Source organism: Melospiza melodia, chromosome 8 (genome assembly GCF_035770615.1).
Source record: "Melospiza melodia melodia isolate bMelMel2 chromosome 8, bMelMel2.pri, whole genome shotgun sequence".
Lineage (NCBI taxonomy): Eukaryota > Metazoa > Chordata > Aves > Passeriformes > Passerellidae > Melospiza > Melospiza melodia.
This window is the reverse complement of record NC_086201.1, coordinates 1,950,394-1,971,354: the sequence shown is the minus strand read 5'-3', so window position 1 is coordinate 1,971,354 and position 20,961 is coordinate 1,950,394. Positions and strand designations below refer to the sequence as shown.

The 20,961-nt window shown below is 43.8% G+C and overlaps 2 protein-coding genes across 2 annotated transcripts in view; both read left to right on the top strand.

Annotated features, from left to right (window-relative positions):
• Positions 1-18,312, top strand: part of KIF5C (kinesin family member 5C) — a 70,323-nt gene extending 52,011 nt beyond the window's left edge. The window contains exons 16-26 of the mRNA XM_063161545.1: positions 1,591-1,779; positions 2,938-3,055; positions 3,674-3,750; positions 4,746-4,855; positions 5,627-5,728; positions 6,304-6,364; positions 6,708-6,779; positions 7,286-7,390; positions 9,984-10,200; positions 11,135-11,248; positions 14,418-18,312. Coding sequence (XP_063017615.1) covers positions 1,591-1,779; positions 2,938-3,055; positions 3,674-3,750; positions 4,746-4,855; positions 5,627-5,728; positions 6,304-6,364; positions 6,708-6,779; positions 7,286-7,390; positions 9,984-10,200; positions 11,135-11,241 — 1,158 coding nt within the window. The 3' untranslated portion in view covers positions 11,242-11,248; positions 14,418-18,312. The remainder of the gene's footprint in view (positions 1-1,590; positions 1,780-2,937; positions 3,056-3,673; positions 3,751-4,745; positions 4,856-5,626; positions 5,729-6,303; positions 6,365-6,707; positions 6,780-7,285; positions 7,391-9,983; positions 10,201-11,134; positions 11,249-14,417) is intronic.
• Positions 18,313-19,473: 1,161 nt separating this feature from the next.
• Positions 19,474-20,961, top strand: part of LYPD6B (LY6/PLAUR domain containing 6B) — a 45,791-nt gene continuing 44,303 nt past the window's right edge. Inside the window, exons 1-2 of the mRNA XM_063161347.1 lie at positions 19,474-19,496; positions 20,108-20,282. Of these exons, the coding sequence (XP_063017417.1) occupies positions 19,474-19,496; positions 20,108-20,282 (198 nt within the window). The remainder of the gene's footprint in view (positions 19,497-20,107; positions 20,283-20,961) is intronic.

Here is a 20,961-nt window from a genome sequence, read left to right as displayed (position 1 = left end):
GTCCTGCCAAGGCTCTCTTAGGCCAGCAGGAGCTCCAGCCTGTCCTGCTGCAGGGGACACAGTCCCTGCTGTCCCTGTGTGCTGCAGACGGCAGGACTGTAGCCTTTGGAGATGTCACAGCAGCCTCTGGTGGCCGCAGGAGCCAGGCTGGGCCAGGAAATCTTTGCAAATGGAGGCAGAGGCAGTTTGGTACCAGTTCTTGTAGGAACTGAGATGTCAGCACTTCAGGGGACAGCTGCCAGTGGAAATCAGGCCAGACTGAGGAGCTTTTGGAGAATAATTTCAAATTTGCTGGCAGTTAGCATCTTTTCCAAGTGTGCCTCATCTCAGAGCAGACTGAAAATTTTGGAAGAAGTGTCATTTTTCGGGATTTTTGGGACAAGGAGCAGCACATGTTCCCTTCCCCTTGGGGAAAAAAGGGAAGCAGATGAAGTTGAGCCGGGTTACTGCTCAGGGAGAACCTGCACAGATCCTCAGTGGAATATCCTGAACTGGAAGGGATTCACAGGATCATGGATCCAGCTCCTGGTCCTGCACAGACAGCCCAAAATCCCACCCTGGGCACCCCTGGGAGTGCTCTCCAAACCCTCCTGGAGCTGTTGGGAATGTGCCCATTCCCTGGGGAGCCCAGCAACCTCTAGGGGAAGAGCCTTTCTCTGAAATCCATCATAATCCCTGCATGTGATATCCCTTCACACAAATGTGAAATATCTAAGATAGATAAAACTAAAATAAACAAGATAAAAGGACAAATCAAACCAAAAATTCTCAGAAGATGTCTCCTTAGTGTAATAAGCAGTCATTGCTTTGTGCAAAGATCCCAATTCTGATTTTTTTGTCCTCCAAATGCATTTTAAGTTTTCAGAAGTAACTTCTGCTCTTCTCCCCTGCTCCAAACTCTCTTTCTAAAACGACCCCTGGCCTGTGAAGCCATCCCAGACCCCAGCCCCAGGCTGCAGGCTGGTTCCCAGAGCTGGGACAAAAGGGGAAGCAGATGAAGTTGAGCTGGGTTACTGCTCAGGGAGAGCCTGCACAGATCCTCAGTGGAATATCCAGAGTTTGAAGGGACCCACAGGATCATGGATCCAGCTCCTGGCCCTGCACAGACAGCCCAAAATCCCACCCTGGGCACCCCTGGGAGCGGTGTCCAAACCCTCCTGGAGCTGTTGGGAATGTGCCCATTCCCTGGGGAGCCTGGGCAGTGCCAGCACCCTCTGGGGGAAGAGCCTTTCCCAAAATCCATCCTAATACCTGGATATGATATCCCTTCACACAAATGTGAAATATCAAGATAAATAAAAATAAAATATACAAGACAAAAGGACAAATCAAACCAAAAATTCTCAGATGTCTCCTTAGTGTAATAAGCAGTCATTGCTTTGTGCAAAGATCCCAATTCTGATATTTTTGTCCTCCAAATCTGAGTTTTAAGTTTTCAGAAGTAACTTCTGCTCTTCTCCCCTGCTTGAAACTCTCTTTCTGAAATGACCCCTGGCCTGTGAAGCCATCCCAGACGCCCGCCCCAGGCTGCAGGCTGGTTCCCAGAGCAGGAGCAGCTCTGGGTCTGAGCTGCCATCCCTGTGTGCTCAGTTGGCAGATGTGAACGGGGTCATCGAGGAGGAGTTCACCATGGCCAGGCTGTACATCAGCAAGATGAAGTCGGAGGTGAAGTCCCTGGTGAACAGGAGCAAGCAGCTGGAGAGCGCCCAGATGGACTCCAACAGGAAGATGAACGCCAGCGAGAGGGAGCTGGCGGCCTGCCAGCTCCTCATCTCCCAGGTGGGTCTGCCCCTGCCTGCTCCAGCCTTGGGGATCTCCAGCTGGGCTGTGGGAGGCTGTTGGGATGGGGGGAGAGACGGGAATTTGACTTGGAGTGTTCAGAAGGTTGATTTATTATTTTATGATATTATATGATATCATAGCACAACATATCACATTATTATATCACATTATTATATCACATTATTATATCACATTATTATATCACATTATTATATCACATTATTGTATCACACTGTATCACACTATATCACACTATATTATATGAAATGATATTATAATATGTTATACTAGGTTGTACTATGTTACATTATATTACAGTATATTATGGTATATTATAGTATAGTATACTGTTATTATAGTATACTAGATTTTATTTATTATTTTATGTTTTTATATGATACTATATGATATGATATAGCATAGCATATCACATTATATTACACTACATTATATGAGATATTATATGAAATGATATGATATTATATCATATTGTATTATATTATTTTACATTATATTACATTATACTATATTATACCACATAGTATTATATTATACTACATAGTGTTATGTTGTGTTGTGTTATGTGATGTTTTTTATGTTATGTTTGTTATGTTATTATAGTATATTATATTATGGTATAGTATAGAATATTATAGTGTATTGTATTATATTACATTACATTACACTACATTATAGTGTATTACTATAGTGCATACCAGTATAGTGTATTATATATATAATATACTATACCATCTATATTATATATTATATATATAATATACTATTCCATATATATTATATATATTATATATTATATATTATATATTATATATTATATATTATATATTATATATTATATATACTATGCCATATCATCTCATATCTCATATTACATCTCATATGTCATATATCATATCTCATCTCTCATATCATATCATATCATATCATATCATATATCATATCATATATCATATGGTATCATATTCCATGGTATAGACTCTCTCTTAGCTCCGTCCCAGCCATTCTGCCCCAAGTTCTCCCAGTCATGGATGTGGAAATTCTCTGTTCCCTCTCCCTTCCATGGGCCCCTTGTCCCTGAACTCGCAGGGCAGGGCTGTGCTCCTCCCCTCTCACTGCTGTTCCTTGTCTCTGAAGCACGAGGCCAAGATCAAATCCCTGACAGACTACATGCAGAACATGGAGCAGAAGAGGAGGCAGCTGGAGGAGTCCCAGGACTCCCTCAACGAGGAGCTGGCCAAGTTACGTGCTCAAGGTACAGCTCTGGGTCTCATCGTTTCCGTCTTGGGACGCTCACTTTTGTGTCTTAATGATGTGAAAAACTTTAAAACCCCCACACGGATCCTTTACCAAGCAGCACCAAGCAGTCTTGCTGAATAGTCTGTTAAATTCTGCATTTCCGAATTTTAATATTCTAATATTCTATTCTAAAATTCTGGATTTCTGAGTTTTAATATTCTAACAATTCTAATATTCTGTGAAACAAGGATTTATCTAAATTTCACTTGTCCCTCTGCAACATCCCTGCCTCATTCCCCGCTTCCCTCAGATGTGCACAAGTTGCGTCTTTCCCAGCTGACTTAATTTTTAAGGCTTGCTTGGTTTTCCCCTTTCCAGCTGAACTTGGAAAATGTGTAGGTATCAAAAGAAGCTTTGCTAAGCTCCTGGGTTATATCAATTTAAAACCTTGCAGCCTTAAAATCACTCTGGATTTCTGCACAAGGGAGCAGCAGGTGGGGACAAGACTTTAAAAAAAAAAAAATTATCATCTCCTGCATTGTTAGAACAGAATCTTTATTCCATCTCCTGGAATAAATTAAATTTATTTTAAAATCTACAATTTAAAATTAAAACTTTTTCCACCTTTAAACAGAAAAAATGCATGAAGTCAGCTTCAAGGACAAGGAGAAGGAGCACCTGACACGACTCCAGGATGCAGAGGAGATGAAGGTAGCTTGGCACAGTGGAAATTTTGAGGGAATTTCTTGGTGAGATTGTTCATTGGGGTGGAATTTTGTCTTCCTGTTCACATGGCCAAAAATTACATTGATTCACCACTGTGTTACACTAATTTTTTGCTGCTGGAGCTCTGCTGGAAGTCAATTTGCTCAGTAGTGAATGAGGCTGCTGGGGTTAATATCATTTAGGTACTTATAAATTTGATTTTAAAAGAGGCTGCTTCCCCAAAGTTCTGCTGGAATTCTGATTATCTCCTGGAAATAATAATAAAATATATAAACCAGTTTTCTGGTATTTTTCCTTTGGAATGCCAGGAAATGTTTGCAATAATGAGTTGTTCTGATGGGGTTGCACATTGCAGACAAGGGAAAATGCACTTTTACAAGGACAGTGATAGAGGTTTGTCAGCTGCAGAACTTTTCCCTCCATCATAAAAATTTTAAGTGATGAAAGCAGTTGTAAAGTGATTAAAGCAGCTGTGATTAAAGTGCTTGTACCTCACAGCTCTGAGGAAAAAAGCAAAGTTTGTGTTAGCAGTCTAAAGACATAAATTGAGTTTTTCCTGTTGCTTGAGGCATATTTACTCCTAGAATTTAAATTTAAATGACAATTTCAATAGCTGGGCTGTGGATAAACAATTCTGAGAGGTTTAGGTTTCGTTTCTGACACAGGTAGAGCCGTACAAGTATTTCTGGGTGAATAAGCAGGGGAAATAAGAGAGGATTGGTGTAAAATCAGTGGATTTGTGGCCAAGCCCTGCATTTTCATGGGGCACTTTTTGCAAGAAAACGAGTCAAAATTGTTGTACATCTGTTGCTAAAAACAGAATTAAAATGTTGGATGAGCAGGGGCAGAGCTCAGCGATGCCAGAAGGAAATGGCAGGCAGGGTCCTGGCTGGATTTGGTGTTTCCCCTCAAATGCAGAGGCCGGGTGAGGGGGAGCTGTGTGTCCCTGGGCTGCTCTGACTCCCGCCCTGTGTCTGCAGAAGGCCCTGGAGCAGCAGATGGAGAGCCACAGGGAAGCCCACCAGAAGCAGCTGTCCAGGCTGAGGGATGAGATCGAAGAGAAGCAGAAAATAATCGATGAAATCAGGGAGTGAGTTCACCCTCTCCACCCCTCCTCTGGCCTGGGATGCTTTGGGCTTGCTTTTGTTGGGTTTGATGGATGTTTCTTTGCAAGTTCTGCCCTTACACGCAGCACCCAACCCTGTAATTATTTTGCAGGGTGGATTACAGTGCCTAATTCTTTATTGGGGAGCTTTAACAAGGCCATAAAATCCCAGGGAGTTTATAAAAAAGGGTGATGTTGCACCTGCGGGTCAGGAGGTGAGAGGAGCTTGGAGGAGAGCAGGTTTTAAAGGATCATGGAATCATTTGGGTTGGAAAATCCTTTAAGGTCATCGAGTTCAGCCACCACTGAAGGTTTTGAGATTCTCACAGCAGCCAGTCCTGCCCCAGACCTTCTGACCCCAACAGCTCCCATTTTCACACATTTTTATATTTTTTCCTCACACACCAATGTGACTCTGTTATGCTTTGCTCCTGTGTTCTTATTTTTCTAAAATCTAGGCATTCTTTTATCATATTTATTGTGTATGGCCAAAGATTAATTGTAGGGAAATGAGGAAGCAAGGCAGAAAGATGCCAACAACATTTTGGGTCCTCCTCTAAGGCAAACAAACCAAACCACTGAATTTAGCCCTACAATATTTTAAAATAATGTCCTCCAAGTTCTTTATGCTTCATTTCTTCCAGAGTTTTTCAGTAGAGAGTTACAGCTCTACTTTTCCTCTGCCCCATCCCATTTTGTTCGTGGAGATTTTCCCTCCCTCCTGAGCTGGGCTGACTTTTCCTTTCACATTTCCAGCATGAACCAGAAGCTGCAGCTGGAACAGGAGAAGCTGAGTGCTGATTATGATAAATTAAAAATCGAGGACCAGGAAAGAGAAATGAAACTGGAAAAGCTCATGTAAGTGCACAGTTTGGTATCCCTGAACCTCATTATGTTGAAAAATATACTAGAGAGAGGGATTTCTGCTGGAATATTCACACCAGAAATATGATTTTAGTAGGAAAGTCAGCAGGAGCTACGAATAAATAATTACCAATTACTCTCTATTTTTATATCACAAGCTTCTCAATACTGGCTTTGATAACTACCAAAATGAGTTCATTAGAGCTCTGATTTTATAAAATATCCCAGCAAGTCTTAAATCTCTCATTCCTTAATACACAGCAAAACAAGCATGAAAGAAGTTGGGAATTTTTGGTGGGGTTTGTTGATTTTTTGGGGGCTTTAAATCAGATGTTTTGAGTAAAAAGCCTTTCCTGAAAATGAGAGACAAAAATCCCATGTGTGGACACAAAGATGGAAGTGGTGACTCAGCCCTTCCAGGTGATAAAATTGGATATTTGGGGCAATCAAAAGCATAATTAGTGATGTGCAATTTGCTGCCATATGCAGATGTGTAGCTCCAGGTGGATGCTGTTGATTCTCCTCAGTTTATTTGGATTGATTTGTGATCCATGTTGTGATCTTTTCAGACTCCTTAATGATAAAAGGGAACAAGCAAGAGAAGACCTTAAAGGGCTGGAGGAAACAGTGGTAGGTCTTATTACACTTTATTCAGCTTTTCTCCCTATATCTGTATGCCCTGGTGATATATATTTTAATTTTTGAGTAAACAGCTTTGAACCACCTAAATTAAAATTTAAAAAGGGTTATCAATTTAACAATTTATTTTGGAGAAATTGTTCTCTTCAGTTTGGTTTTGGGGCTGGCTGGGGTTTATTTTGTGGCATTCAGAGTGATTCCTAGAGAGAAAATCCAAAGTTCTTTTCTCCTCTTACTAACTCAAATCCAAGGAGAACTTTTACACCAGAGCATCTACTATGTCCTAGTCATTTGTGCTTTTCTAAAAATTATTGTTTTGTTATCTTTATTCCAGGCAAGGGAGCTTCAGACTCTTCACAATCTGCGCAAGCTGTTTGTCCAGGATCTTACCACCCGTGTTAAAAAAGTAAAACTCTGCTCTTTTAAACCCAAATCTTCTCCTTTATGTGAAGTATTCTTGTGATTTGCTGGAAGCCTTTAGTGCATGCATTTACAAAATGGGATAATGTCTTTTTTAGTAGCAGTGAGAAACAAGATTAAAGCTGTTCTGATGTTTATCAGCTTTTATTTGGTCCTAATTAGATAAGGAAAATGTTGGTGGGTGAGGGAAATGAATTTATCCAGTGCAGTTCAGCTACAAAATTCTCAAAGATTATGAGTTTCAAAAATTATTTAGTATAACTTGATTTTCCTATTCAGGATTCCCCCATAATTGTTCAGTAAAAATAGCTTGGTTTTTTGTGTAAGGGCAAATGTGATTTCTCAAAATCAAACAAAGAGTTAAAATAATTTCTCTTAAATTTGGAGCTCAGTAAGACTTTTCCACCTTTGGGGAGCCCAAATTTCCCAAAGAGCTGAGCTTCCCCTTGAGTTTGTGCCTGGCTTTGCTGAGTGCTGCAATTTTGTGGGCAGAGTGTTGAACTGGATAGTGATGATGGAGGTGGAAGCGCTGCGCAGAAGCAGAAAATTTCCTTTCTTGAGAACAACCTGGAACAACTTACAAAGGTTCACAAACAGGTAAAGGCTCCTTTTCCTTCCTTTTTTCCTTCCTTTTTTCCTTCCTTTTTTTCCCTCCCCTCCTTTTCCTCCTTTTTTTCCCTCTTTTTTTCCCTCTTTTTTCCCTTCTTTCCTCCTTCCTTTCTCTCCTTCCCTCCTCTGCCCTTTGCCCCCTTTCCCTCCTATCCCTCCTGCCCTTCTTCCTCATTTCCCTTCTTCCCTCCTTTCCCTCCTTTCCTTCCCTCCCTGCATCAAAACTTGCACTTTTTGAATATTTACAAGCATAATTTTGGAAAGTAACCTGTGCTGTCTGAGGAAAAGGTGCCACTAAACTCCTTGGAATTAGGAGCTAGAGCTGCTCTTCCCACTCTCTGTACTTCTAGGAATGTGGTAAATAAGAACATTTTTTTTTTCCTGTGAAAATAGATCTGGTTTGGCACTAGGAAATACATAAAAATAGCTGTTTTCTGGATGGATTGTGCATCCCCAATTTGATTCCTGGCCTGAGGCTGCTCAGAGGCACCTCGGAGGTGGTTGGAGTGGATTCAACCAGCAGAGTTTTCAATGAAAACAATGGAATTGGGATTTTCTGTGCAGCTGAAGGGCTGGTGCCTCCCTGGAGTGCTGAGGTTGGTAATTTTTGGGCCTGTCCATTTGTGTGTCCTCCCTCCTTCATGGAATTCCAGTTTCATACAATCCCAGATTTAGAATTAAAGCCCATCCACTCCCATCCCTGCCATGTCCCACACCTTCCATAATCCCAGGCTGCTCCAAGCCTGGCCTTGGACCCTTCCAGGGATCCAGGACACCCTGTGCCAGGCCCTCCCCACCTTCACAGGAATAATTTCTCCCTAAATCTCCTCTCCCACTATGCTGGAGCTGTGTGCCACTCTTCAGGTGCACACCACAAAGCACTAAGGCTGTTTTGATTTCTTTTCTGAGCAGTGGCATTACACTGTGCACTGCACTCTCCTGAGCTGTATTAGTGACCCACACTCCCAGATCTGCTTTAATTGCTCCTGTGGAAGTGCCCAAAGTGCAGGAAGTGCTGGACTGTGACAAGTGTCTGCTAAGGTTTGGGGTTTTCAGATTCCCAGGGAACAGATGGTTTCAAGACCTACTTTCTAAATGTGGAAACTGGGACATGTTCAGAGTGGTTTTTCTTTTACCATTTTGCCTTTTTTTTCCACTCGTTTCATGCATCTGCTGGGTTTCAAATACGGATTTTTATAGCTCTCATTAGCGTGTATTTACTCAAAATCAACTTGGAATCCACATCTTGTAGGAAACTTGCAGGGAAAAGTGACATTGGACTTGATACCATCCTGCTTGGATTTTGTATCACAACTATTTCACACAACAAGGGTTCAGCACTTGCAGAAAAGGCACATTGTTGCAATGTTTTTTTAGCTTGTTTGTGTTTTTCTCCAGCACCAAGCCTGGCCCAGCAGGTGTAAAATGCTCTGATTGTTAAACAACGTGTGAATGTCAGGACATGCTGTTGCTTTGCTGCATTATTAATGTGGTTGTTAATCCACTTTTCCCTCCAGAAGAGGGAGAGTCACTCCTTTGGAGCAGATTTCTGTTGACTTCCAGCAGTGGTGTAATCTGTTCAGTGGAAATTGGGCTGGATTTTTCTGCCCGTTTGCATCAGTTTTGTGTTTATTAAAAATCAATCCTCTCTTGGCTGTTGCTGCATGGGAGGTCAGATGCGATTTGTATAATTGATAGACCTCGCTCAGGTTCATGTTAAACCGAGGAAGTGCACCAATTCAAAGTTGTATGTAATCATTATATTTGTAGTTACGGGCCTAAAAGTGATTTCTCAATGAAGTTCCCAGTTTTCCCACATGGCTGAGTAGGGAACACACAGGTGAACACATCAGAACCATTGGAAATGATGAATTTGGGGTGATCCCTGGTGATGTCTGTAAGACATATTCAGGCATTATTATTTTAAAATAATGAGGTGATCAAGGATTTGCACAATCCTGGAAATTTCTGTGTGCTGAGGAAATGTAGAGTTTCTGCTGCAGTTTTTGATATGTAGAGAAACTAAGATTTTTACATTAATTTCTAGAAGAAATCTGTTTAATTTTACTACTCCTGTCATGGAGAGCAACCAGTGGCATTTCCTCTCTCCTCGTGAGGAGACTTCTCCCGCCATTTCTCTGAGGAGACTTTTGCCACTTTCTTTAGACTTTGTGGATCCATTCCAGCTCAGGACATTCTAAATTTCTCTTTAACCTAAGCTTTTAACATTAATTTCTGGAAGAAAACTGTTTAATTTTACTACACGTGGCATGGAGTGCAACAAGTGGCGTTTCCTCTCTTCGTGAGGGGACTCCTCCCACCATTTCTTTGAGGAGATTTTTGCCAATTTCTTTTGACCTTGTGGATCCATTCCAGCTCAGGACATTCTAAATTTCTCTTTGAACTAAGATTTTTACATTGATTTCTAGAAGAAATTGGTTTAATTTTAGTACATGACACATTGAGAGCAACTGGTGGCGTTTTGTCTCTCCTTGTGAGGTGACTTTTCCCGCCATTTCTCTGAGGGGATTTTCGCCCCTTTCTTTTTACCTCCATTAATTTTGCACGGCTTTCCCCGCAGCTGGTACGTGATAATGCAGATCTTCGTTGCGAGCTTCCTAAGCTGGAGAAACGCCTTCGAGCTACGGCAGAGAGAGTTAAGGCCCTGGAGAGTGCACTGAAGGAGGCCAAGGAGAACGCCATGCGCGACCGCAAGCGCTACCAGCAGGAGGTGGATCGCATTAAGGAGGCCGTGAGAGCCAAAAACATGGCCCGGAGAGCACACTCTGCCCAAATTGGTGAGGATATGGAGCTAAAGGGGCTGCCCACGTGCTTCAGGCTCGGGCTGGTTGCTGGGGGTGGAGTAGAGGGAGTAAAACATAAAACATAGGGGCTACTTCTCCTCTGCTGCACAGGAATCTTCAAAGGCCTCATTTTTTTCATAGAATTTGCCCCACCTCGAGTTTAAAGAGGCTCTGCAGTTCCACTGGGTAAATAAAGGGCATAATGGGTCTTGTGTGCCCTTCTAGTGACCTGAAAACTTGTCTCCTTAAATTAGTTGCTCACTTTCTTCCTCCTCCTCCCTCTACACGCTCCCTCTCTGCTTTAATTCTTTCCTTGCCTTTCTGGACCTTGTCCATTTCTCTTTTTTCTCCCTGATTACTCCTCCATGTGATTTAATTCCAAAAAATCTTCCTTTGTACTTCAGATATTGATATATCTCCAAGGCACAATGCAGTGCGTGCACACAACAGAGGAATGGGGCAATTCTTGGCATGATTTGTTGGGATTCAAATGGATAATGGTTTAGATGGAGATGACAATAGTGGGGTATTAAATCCTGAGGGAGAATCACGCAGCACAAAGTGTCACCTCCTGAATGCTTTCTCTTGTTGGGAGCCATCCAAGCTTTGTCTTGACATCTTCTGGAGTGGTGTGAATTGGACATAAAAAGTGCCTCACTGCCCAGCAAGTGACTTCCCTCTGTTGTTGGACAGTCCAGAATCTTTGCAGATCCAATTAATGGGAACGTGGAAGGGGTCTGCCAGCAGGAAAAAGGATCTGCCAGCAGGAAAATGGGTGTATTTGTTGTTGGCCAAGGCAGGGAGTGCTGTGTTCTGCACAGCTGGATCAGAAACCAATGAGTTGGGAAACAATTGGAGGAGAAGGGAGGTGGGAAGCTAAAATGAGAAAGCTAAAATGTCCTGTTTGGTCCCTCCTTGCACCGTGCAGCCAAGCCCATCCGCCCTGGTCACTACCCAGCGTCTTCTCCGACGGCCGTCCACGCCATCCGAGGGGGAGGCATGTCCAACTCCAGCTACTACCACAACACCAAATAAACGAGAGGTAAGGCCAGAGAAACTTACTCACCTCTTCTCCCACTGATCACTCGGTTCCCTTATATTTCATCTTGCTTTTAGGAGACTTACAGTAATTATTTTTCTATTTTTAGTAGTCGTTTGCTGATAATTACAATACTTGTTAATTGAGTGCCCATTAAGAGGCTTTGCCAGCTGCTGAGGAGAGGTTTTATTTTAATGACTTAGCACTTTTAAGTTTTTTAAAAACTGCTCTGGTAAATCTGGACTGAAATTCACACACAGAGGTATGAAACTCTTGTAGTTTCATACCTCAGAGGTTCCTTCTGCCAGCATCACCTTCTGCTTTCTGTGCCATGGATGTGTTTCTATGTTGGGATATTCCAGCCTGGGATAGGGTTAGGGCAGCTTTCAGTGGCAGCAAGAGACATCTCCAAATTTGAGTGTCACCATTTGGCACACTTGGAACTCTTAGTTCTCTTCATGAAAATTAAAAAACCTTAAATATTTTACTTTAATTGCCAGAGCTTGAAAGTTTCTCCTAAGCAAAAGATGAGCAGCATATTCCCAGAAGCCTGTTCCATGGATTCCACCCTGCCATTTCTTTCTTTAAATGCTCATTGGGAGAAATTTTATAAATATAATAGATATATTATAACATAAATCAATGCTTATTGGAGAGATTTTATATCTGCATTATTTTAGATGATCAGTTTATGCCACAGACATGCCAAGAGCCAGATGGCAGCGAGTGGCTGTGAAAAGCAGCCTGGGGACAGCAAACTTGTCCCTCCAAGTCTGGCTTTTTGCCTTCCTTGAGGATTAAATCTGTCTCACAACTCTCTTCATGGTCTGTGGTCTCCTTGAGGCATTCTTGGGTGTTTTTAGCTTCTTTTTGGGAGTGTTTTATGTCAGGCTTGCATGCCAAGCATCCATCACGCCACACTCAAGCTGTTATTGTGCTGGGGGATTGTTCCTGCTCATTGTGTTTGCCGTGAGCTTCCAGCAACAAACATTTCCTCTGTGGATAAATTAGGGCAAGGCCTTGCTGAGAGGTTTTGTCCATTCTGTCTGAAATTGGCTTTTCCACCTCAGGAGTGAGGTGCCTCTGTCCATCTGCTTCATTGCATTCCCACCTCTGTGACCTGGCAAAGAGTGGGGTACAGAGCCTTGTCAAAGATTTCCAAACATTTCCTCTAACAGCTGCTCTGAGGGGAAAAAGCTGCCACCTGCCTCAAATAAATGCACCTTTAATTTACCAGCTGCACTGAAATGAAGAGTGAGACTCAAACAGGCCACAGTTGTCAAGTGAACAACTGTAGATTAATAAAAGGTATTAATAAAATAACCACACTTCATACTAGGTGGGTTTGTAATCTCGAGGCAGGATTGTGGAAGTCAAGAAAAAGCAATCAGGAGGCATAAAATACTCACCAGGTATTTCAGATGCTGAGGTTTGGGTTTGAGGGCTGTGGAGATGAGCAGGTTCAGGCCATGTTGCAGAGGAGCACCAGGGAAAATGAAGCTGGAGAAAAAGAAGATGGAAGATCTCAGGGGAAACTGGATAAAGTTACAGACTTAGGCTTTCTGGAAAAGAATTAGGAAAAAAATCTGAAAACCAAATGGCAGCCCTAGAGTTTTGAATGAAACCATTTACACAGTGTGTTCTTGGTTTTTTGCTCACATCCAGAAATAGGTGTGGAAGGTGTAGTCCAGGAAGGCTGGGAAGTGAGTGAAGAAGGTTAGTTCTCCCCAGTTTTGGTCCTCTTGTTAAGAATTTTATTGGCAAATTCCAACTATTTGCCTGCCAAAATTGGGAGTATCTGGGTAGCCTGAATTCTGAGTTGGGATGGAAACCCAGGGGTCTGAGTAAGGGTGTTAGTAAAGGTGCTGCCAGTGCAGGGAGAACTTCATCCAGATTATTTCCTGATTATTGCTGAGGCATTCCTAGGCTCTGCAGAAAGTGATTTGGAATGGGGCAGATCTACCCAGCTGGCACCAGAACAAAACTCTCTTTTATAGTCATTTAACAGCAGAGATATAAAATTGAGGTTCCTATTTCAATATTTGCTGAGGAGAGATTTATCTTGTGTTCATTCATTATTCACCATAAAGATAAAGACACTTAGTGCTGTTAGACTGGTCAGTGGTTATGATTGATTAACCCAGCAGATGGAAGAGAAAGAAATGTGGGTTTTAATAAAATGTGCTTGTATAATGTGCATATATAAAATTATAGAGTATATTCTTATAATATTATCATGGTATTATATATAAAATATTTCAGGTATTTCTGTAAATACTTCTTTTATATATGTGTATATATATCAGGAAAATATCTCTGTCAGAAGACAGAGAACAGAAGGATTGATTTTAATTTGTATTTTTTCATCCTTTTGATTTTATAATTTTCAAATTCTGCTGCTGTTACTTTCCCCCCTTATTACATGAGATAAACACACACCAGCTCTTCAGCACATACAATGAGGCAAGAGAAAAATCCCATGAAAGGAACAGAAAACTAAAGGGGGGAAAAAACAGTTAGACCTTTAGATGGTGTTTGTGGGAAATGGATTTGTTGAAAACTCCTAAAACTCGATAGAAGGCTCACACAGTGAGTATCAGTATGTAAACTTTGAGTGTGTATCTGTATGTAAACTTTGAGATAAGAAATGTTGACTTAGAAATACCATGGAATAGGACAGGTATTATTGAGAGAGAAATTGAACTAGAAATAAGTTTCAAATGATGGTTTTGTAAAAAAAGATTAGATGCTTTGGAGAAATATAACTATGAAAGATGTATTGTAGTAGAACTCATGAGGGGTAATTTTAGATGATTTGCTTTAAGATATTTACAGCATGGTGTGGTAAAAGCTGATAGGCTAAGAAACATTTCAAGTGTATTGTAATTAGGAAATAGTTGGGTTTTGGATTGTGAGGGTGTGAACTGTAATGCTTGTTGGGAATTTTCTACAAATCCATTTCCCACAGTGTTTGGGTGAGACATAGTTCCAGGCTGCAGGTGGCAGAGAGTGAATCCCATCAGGAGAGTTGGCTCATTTTGTGAGACCCAAATTCCATCATTTTTTAAACATGACTGCAGATCTCTGTTTGCTGCCCATCCCGCATGGGTGCTCTGCTTTCTAATCCCCCAAATCCACTAATTTCCCTCCCCTTTCTCTCTCTCCCTGGCAGGTCAGTTCCACTTAGCATGTTAAGGACTGTCATTAAGTCACATTAGTTTCTTTTTTGCCCCTCTCCGACCCGGCCCACGCCCTGTCCATGCTGTGCTTCCCACGGCGACGCCCCGCTGCAGGTACTCCGAGCTTCGTAGGATCTCCACGTGTACAGAAGTGTCCAGCTCAGCTCCTCCAGATCCTTGTACGGTGTCTGGAACATCCCCACCTCCGAAAGGATGAGAGGGAGTCTGCCACTCCGAATTCCACGACCCCTTGGCGCTGCTTAGGTTGGGGCTTCTCCACTCAGAGTGATGATTTTTATTTTTTCTTTCCTCCGAGTCCTCCGTTGGCATCGGTAATTCCCGACTTCTGGCATCAAGGAATTAATTATTCAATGACCAAGTGCCATCAAAGGCAGGTGATTGTGCTCTGTCATGACTGATTTCCTGTATAATATACATATTATTTTATATTTTTAGGGGATGAAAATGTGCTGCTATGTGGTTTAATTTTACTGCTTAACATTTTCAGAAGGAAATTTCCCCAAAGAACCATTTGTAATATCCTGATTTAAAGAAAAAAAAAATCTTTGGACTGTATAAAATAACCTTTATTGCAGTACCTGGTAAAGAACAAATGGGATGCAGAGAAATCTGTTAGTATAGACGTAGGATTTGAAGTTTGGTAGTTCCATGAATTTATCTGTGTGACCTGTTTTGAAATTAAGCTCCTATTCCCTTGTAGTTCTCCCTACAGTGGTGGGTTTTCCTGGAGTGGGATGGCTTAGCCACATGTTTGTAAGAGTTGCTCCCTAGGAATTTTTGAAGGATTTCAGAATGCTGTGGAAATCTTGCCTTGGAAGAGCTGACAAGCATCTCCCCCCTCCCTCCCCCTTTCCCCAGACAAGCCCTGATGTGTTCACGCTGGAATTCAGATCCCGGAGGGAACAGTCCCCTACCAGAACAAAGGAAAATAAAAACCCCCAAACCCTTCCTTAAAAAAAATCCTAAAGGAGGTGAGAGTTGTACACTCCAGCTGTGCTTTGCAGAACAAATCTGGGAATTTTTTTGCTGGGATGTGAGGAGCACATTTCCAGGGGAAGGGAATGTCTTTCTAAGCCATTATATCCTCTCATCCTGTGGAAGGTCCAGAGGGAAGGAAAAGCCTTCCCTGGATCTCTCAGACAGCAAATTTCCATCTTCCCAGCAAGGGGGCACTGGAATTGCTCTGGGAAGGTTCTGCTGGCAGGCAGAAGGTGCTGCTGCTCCTCCTCCTCCTCCTCCTCCCCATCTCCTGGGGCAGGTGGGACTCCAGGAAGCCGGGATTCCAGGAAGGCTCCAGGAAGCTGGAATTCCAGGAAGGCTCCAGCTGAGCGTAGCCCTCTGGTCTTCTTTTGCAGACTTTTGCTCTTCTTTAATTTGAAATTGATTGGGATTTTTTTTTTTAAATTTCTGAATGTGTAGGTGTAGAACTCTTCAGTTCCGTAGAGCTTTTTGAAAGATTGTGAGTTGACTTTAGATATTTTTTTCTACTGAAATTAGGGTGTTGCAAAGGAAGTTGAACTTAATTTAACTGTTTTTTGGGTTTTGTTTGTTTTTTTTTTTAATGTTGCACTATTTTGGGGAAGCATTTTGCTAAACATATTTAATGAAGTTGCAGATTTGCATGTATTTAATTTATTTTGTATTTTCCAAAGTTTTATATTTTCTTTCGTTACGTGCATGTGCACTGCCAGAAGAATGAACTGTGAACTTGCCATATGCAATCTTTAATAAAATCACTAACTCAGAACTACTCTGTGCTATCTTACCAGCTGGTCAGAGCTGAGCTTTCTACTAGGAATTAATAATCCTCTTGTTTTTGGTTCTAGGAAAAGATCCCAAGCTTATTTGCTGTCGGAGATTTTTGTACTGTAGGCAAACTTTTTGTTGTGTCTCTCAGCGTTTGGTACAGAATTCCATTGTAAATGCGGCATTCGTGACAACACAAAGGTCTGGATTGCTCAAGGCATCCCCAGGAATTTTTTGGGGACAGTTCTGCCAGCTCCCTGCAGCTTGAGGCAGAAGTGAACTTGGACATCTCTTCCTCGAGCTGGTGCTGATCAGCCAGTCAGTGCCACCAGCAGCGAAACGATGGAAGTTTCTCCAAGTTCCCTTCCGCACCAACACTGCAGGAGGACTTTCAGCAACGCCCCAAAGATGCCTTAGGCTAAAATCCTCAAAATTAAATACCTGACATATCTAATAGTTGGAAATTACGAATTCTCAGTTGAACATGCTCTGCTTGTATCAGTTTTTATTTTTGAAGCCTATTTTAATTAGGCAACTTCAGTTTGTACTGCTTGTTGTATATTCAACTTTTGTACCATTTCTAAGGCTTTCTCACATTTTATATCTGGAAAGGAAAACCACACATCTGCTCTGCAGAGGTCAGAACCTGTCTCTTGCTGTTTCCTGAACCCCATCTTCCTTTCTTTGCTCTTTGAGTGTTGTGTTCTATTTATTCCTGGCTCATTTTTAAAGTTGTGGTTTGTACAGCGCAAATGAAATTTCACATCTAAAAATGTCATGCATGGGACAAATTGGGGTGGAAATACCATTCCCAAATGGAAAACGGATTTCAGATGGAACTAAAGTGCATATTGTTCTTTTTGCTAGTAATTGAAAAGTATTTCTGGCTCACTTGAGCTTCTCTTATTGATATGTTCAAATATCTTGTGTTTGTCCTTGAGTTCACATTTCATCGACTTGTTTTCTGGAAAGCAAGGAAAGTTTTAAGCTTGGAAAGACCTTGGCTGATGCATTTTTAAGTTTTGTATTAAACTCAACAAGGGTGAGAGTTGGATTATCCTGAAGATAGTGAAAAACTTAAAAATAAGTCACCAAAAACAATTTTGCTACAACCATTCCTGCCCACCGAGCCTTGAGTAGCTTTTCAAATTCACTTTATAAAGCCTAATGGACTAAGGTGCACATTTGTCTGAAATCTTTATAAATCATAGGATCATGGAATGGTTTGGTTGGAAGGGAATTTAAGGATCAGCTGATTCTACCCCCCTGCCATGGGCAGGGACACCTTCCACTATCCCAGGCTGCTCCAAGCCCCGTCCAACCTGGCCTTGGGCACTTCCAAGGATCCAGGGGCAACCACAGCTTCTCTGTGCACCCTGTGCCAGGGCCTGCCCACCCTCACTTCCAAATATCCCATCTAACCCTGCCCTAAGGCTTGAAACTAAACAAAATCAAGAAATTTTAATTTGAACGCAGTTTTACCCGAAGAACAGTTTAAATAACGGCGACGAAGGCCCGAAAGCAAAGGGCTCACCAGACTCCCCTCGCTGGAGGAGAAATACCTCACCTAACCACGACTGAAGTGCTCCTCCGGGGGGAAAAGAGAGGGAAAGAACAGGGCAGGATAATCCGAATCTCCCCTTGCTTTGGTTGCGTCCCGCAGGAGCCGCGCCGTGCGGCGGCGCCATCCGCTGTGCGGGATGGAGCCGCGGGCTGAGGCACGCTGTAGATTTGCCCCTGTCTAGTTTGTAAAGTGTGTAACGTGTACTGCAGACGTGTATTCTCTGGGCTCTATGTATCTTTACAGTAGTGTTCAATTTAGGAGAAAAAAAAAAAAAAAGAGAGAAAAACAAAACAAAAAAAAAAAGGTAAATAAATGGTGGACACGTTTTGCTGGTAACAAGGGGAAATTTTTTTTTCTTTTTGCCATTGCATCAAATGATGCTGAACTGTATTAAACTCTTGATAGCAGATCTGAACCCTCCTCCTCCTCCCCCCAGCCCGTGGAGAGAAGTCTTTTATCTTCGTGCTGAAGTTCTGTCGGAGATGGATGGATACACTGGCAGACTGCATGATGTATCATTCGAAATCCGTTACAGTGGAAAATAAAACTGAACTGAACTCTGCCGTGTGGGCCTGGTGTGACACGGGACAGGGCGCTCCCTGCAGCACCGACAGCTCCCGCTGACAGGGACAGCACCGAGGGGATGGCTGGGAATGTTCAGGGTGGGATATCAGGGAAAGGCTCTTCCCCAGAGGGTGCTGGCACTGCCCAGGCTCGCCAGGGAATGGGCACATTCCCAACAGCTCCAGGAGGGTTTGGAGAGCACTCCAGGGATGCCCAGGGTGGGATTTTGGGGTGTCTGTGCAGCACCAGAAGCTGGATCCATGATGCTGTGGGTCCCTTCCCACTCAGGGTATTCCCAGATTCCCATTCAGTGGAACCACACTCCAAAGCGAGCCAAGGCCACGCTCTGGATTTCAGCTTTCCTTCTGAACCTCTAGAAAGTCATTGACAAAATGATAAAATCCCAGCCTGGTTTGGGTTGGAAGGGACCTTAAAGCTCATCCCATGCCACCCGTGCAGTGGGCAGGGACACCTTCCACTGTCCCAGGCTGCTCCAAGCCCTGTCCAGCCTGGATTTGGGCACTGCCAGGGATCCGGGGGCACTCATTAAAAAATTTGGGTGACTGGGGAATGAACACAGCAGAGTTTTAAATCTTTTTAAAAAATAATTTCATCATCTCTACTACCTCTCCATGGATATATTCCTTCTTCCTCCTCTTTTTCATTAGCCTGGAGGATGACAGGGAGTCTTCCAGTTCCCTTGTGCATGTATTTCCATTTTTATAGGAATGTTGCACTCACTTTATGTAAAAGCTCGTGTGTCCTTGCCACTTCCCTGAAGTCATACTGGGGAGCTTTAGAAACAGCTTATTTCCAGTAATTATTACTCTGAGCATTTCACAATTAAATCATTACTTTTCTCCTCAGCAATGCAAATTCCAGGTGCTCCAAGGTTTCTGTAGGAATGGCTTGCTCTCTTTTTTTGCTGCTGAGTAGACTCCTCATGAGGCTTATGTGGTTTTTGCACCATAAAAACATGAGCAGGCTTAGAAATCAGTCCCTTAAAATTTGGAGTCGATTGTTAAAAATGATTAATAAATTTTGGCTTGTGATAAAAGTTGGTTTCAGTGCATCAGAGGCATTTCCTCACCCTCTGAGAAGCTCCTGCAGGATGAGGATGGCTCCACCTGGGAAGAAGAGGCTTTCCAGTGGAGATGGTTTATGTTAAGGACAGCAGGTGGGAAGTCCAAACATTCCCCAAAAGTCCTGCAGAGGAAGGCAAACACTGCAGGGTGCCAGAGCTCTTTCCATGAGTCAAAAAAAACACTCACCCTGCAAGATCTGCTCGATAAAGCTCATGCCTGGAGGATGAACTCAATTAGAGAGCAGACTGTTTGCAGGAATTGTATCCCTACAATTTCGTTTTCGGAATGTGGGATTGCAGCAGTTAATTAACTCTTATAAAAACAGCACAAATTACCGTATCCATTTCCAAGATCCACCTTTCGCAAGAGCGCAGGGAAAACAAAGGAATGGGACTCGCGTCCCTAGAAAAAGACCCACCGCAGGGCTGCCGCTATTGATTCAAACATTTCTCAGCTCAAACTGAAACACTTTACCTTCCAGCAGAGCTGACCCCAAGGGAAGCTGGATTTATCCTAAAATTAGGATTTTCGGTTGCTCGGCATCAAGATCCCTGATGATGGGATCCCTGATTTTCTGATGGAAAACCGATGCGCGGGTCCCGGGGCAGGGGGTATCGGGGCGGTTCCCGTTCCAAGGACCCCGGGGGAGGTTCGGGGGCCGCCCCCTGTCCCCGCAGGTGTCCGGGTCCCGCCCTGCCCGCAGGTGCCACCGCCCCGGGGGCGGGCACGGCGAGTCCGAGCCGCCCGCTCCGCCCCGGCCCCGGCGCCGGCCCCGGCGCCTCCTCCGCCGGCTCCGCCCGCACGGCCAGCGGCGAATATCCCGCAGTCCTGCTGTCCCGTGTCCTGCTGTCCCGTGTCCCGGTGTCCCGGCACGCAGGGTGAGTGCAGGGAAGGGGCCCGGGAGGGAGCGCGGAGCGGGGCGGGCTCGGGGCTGCGGGTCCCTCTCCGCCGCCCCAGCTGATGCTGAGCCGCGTCCCAGCCGGGGCACAGCGAGGTGAAACTGGAATCTGGGTGTCCCCAGCTCCCCACGGGGACAGCGAGGTGGCACCGGAATCTGGGTGTCCCCAGCCCCACGGGGACAGCGAGGTGGCACCGGAATCTGGGTGTCCCCAGCTCCCCACGGGGACAGCGAGGTGGCACCGGAATCTGGGTGTCCCCAGCCCCACCGGAGGGCGAAGCGGCACTGGAATCTGGGTGTCTCCAGCTCCCCATGGGGAGTGGGAGGTGGCACCGGAATCTGGGTGTCCTCAGCCCCACGGGCACAGCGAGGTCGCACCGGAATCTGTGTGTCCCCAGCTCCACTGGAGCACGAAGTGGCACCAAAATCTGCGTGTCCCCAGCCCCACCGGAGGGTGAAGTGGCACTGAAACCTGTGTCCCCTCAGCTCCTGGGAAGTGGGAGGTGGCACTGGAATCAGGGTGTTTCCAGCGCCCTCGGGGAGCGAGAAGTAGCACCAAAATCTGGGTGTCCCCAGCCCCACGAGGAGTTGGAAGTGGCACCAAAATCAGGGTGTTTCCAGCCCCTTCGAGGAATGAGAAGTAGCACCAAAATCTGTGT